At 43.3% G+C, this 1,803-nt stretch overlaps 1 gene segment (V, D, J or C); it reads right to left on the bottom strand.

The window, feature by feature from the left end:
* Positions 1-1,085: 1,085 nt before the first annotated feature.
* Positions 1,086-1,599, bottom strand: LOC140697041 (T cell receptor alpha variable 8-4-like). The segment is given in 2 exon segments: positions 1,086-1,438; positions 1,554-1,599. Coding segments are annotated over 2 exon segments (399 nt in total).
* Positions 1,600-1,803: the final 204 nt, after the last annotated feature.

Here is a 1,803-nt window from a genome sequence, read left to right as displayed (position 1 = left end):
AGATTATTTTAAAGGAAAAATAAGTTTTTGAAAACATATGAAAATAATTTTAGTTTGTGCCTTTGTCTCAGACTCTATATACAACAATGATTCTCTGCAGAATGGTTTGGATGCCAAAGCAATGGAAAATGAGGGCCTGTATATTTCACTGAAGTAAGATGTGAACTGATCTGCAGACACGGAAGCTCAGGAGGACAGTTCAAGAATGTTGCAAATGTTTAGTAAAGAGACTGTGAGAGATAGTGCAGAAAAATAAGTAAAGATGATTGAGAAATCACTAATTATTACTGGCCCCCCTGTGGCTTTTAAAGAATCGAATTAAGAGAGAGAAAAAGGGTAGAGGTAGCCTGGCTGAGTCTGACAAAGAAAGGATGGGACACTCAGAACCACCAATACCAACATTCCACGTGGAACTTTGGGGTGACATAGTATTTAACTTAGAGTGATTGTTAATCGGGACCGCTGGGTAAAGAATTTTTTCCGTCATACTATATTGTCTTGGAGAGCTCACCTCATATACATCCTTAAATGCCAGCTCCATTTAAGTGCATCAGCCCCAAATGCTTTAGTCAAAGAGCTGAAGTCCCTTAAGGAAAGAAGCCTAACAGAATGCCTGTAAAATAGTCTGGAGATAACACAGTTAGAAATAAACAACTGTCCTGTGTTTTCTGATAGCTTGTGAGACGAGAGTAATGCTGTAAAGCAAATTCTCTGACTTGCCTTATACCAACTCACATGGTCCACCTCAAGCCATCTCAGCCCATCACTATTTCAAACAACGTGGGAGCAAGTAGCTCCTTCCAGCTTGTTGAAGATCAGACAGCCTCATTCCCTCTGGAATCCTGACTCAAGAGGATAAACATTCCAAACTTCAGAAAACTTTCCTTTGCAAAATGGAAAACAAAAAAAAAAAAAGGAAAGAAAAGATAAATGGAAAAAAGGGAAGAAAAAAGAAGAGATAAGGAAAGATGAAAATGAAAAGAATCTGAGATGCCCATAGGAACAAAACACTTCCCAGATTCTGTATTCTCTGTGCTGTTTGCCCTCACAGACTATGCTCAGGCTGAGCCCCTGAGTCTTTTAGGCTACAACGTCTCAGGCGGTTTGTGTTCAGCTCCCCCCGCAGACTCAGGCACTGTGTCACCCAGAGCACAGAAGTACTCTGCCGAGTCGCTCCAATAGGCTGACATTTTCCTCAGGTGAAAGGAGGTTTCATTCTTCCTAAATTCAGCCTCAAAACCTTTGATGCCTGAAACAAGGCTGTTTCCAGACGTGTACTTTAGGAGAAGCTGGAGTCCTTGGTTGGGGTACCGCACGTACCAGAAGAGATACGGTGAGTAAGTGGATGTATAGTTGCACCTCAGCTCCAGGTGGGCTCCTTCAGGGACAGTGATGCCGTGCCTGTCAGGCTGGGTCACTGACTGGGCTCCGGCTCCTCCTGAAACATCAATGCTGTATCAATGAACTCAGCTAAAACAGACAGTCTCTATTCAAAGTCAGGCCAGAACAATGTTCCATGTGTGGACAAGGGACTAAAATGGAATAGTACTCACTCAGGAACAGGAGCACCTCCAGCATCAAGGTGAACACCAAGATCATGGTGGAGCAGTAAAAAGGCAGTGAACTCCTTTCTGGCAGATTCTCTACAAACGAAAGTCTGATGACGGGGGACTCGAATCAGGTTGCTCTGAGCTTGAGAAATGACAGGGGATTTACATTTCCTCTTCTAATGGACTCTACAGGGAGTGTTAGGAAAACAGGCTGTCTTAATACTGCCTGCCCCTGGAGTCTAAGGCGCTTTAT

This window comes from Vicugna pacos, chromosome 6, assembly GCF_048564905.1.
Source record: "Vicugna pacos chromosome 6, VicPac4, whole genome shotgun sequence".
NCBI classification, from domain to species: domain Eukaryota; kingdom Metazoa; phylum Chordata; class Mammalia; order Artiodactyla; family Camelidae; genus Vicugna; species Vicugna pacos.
The sequence above is the reverse complement of the archived record's forward strand: the minus strand, read 5'-3'. Positions and strand labels throughout refer to the sequence as shown.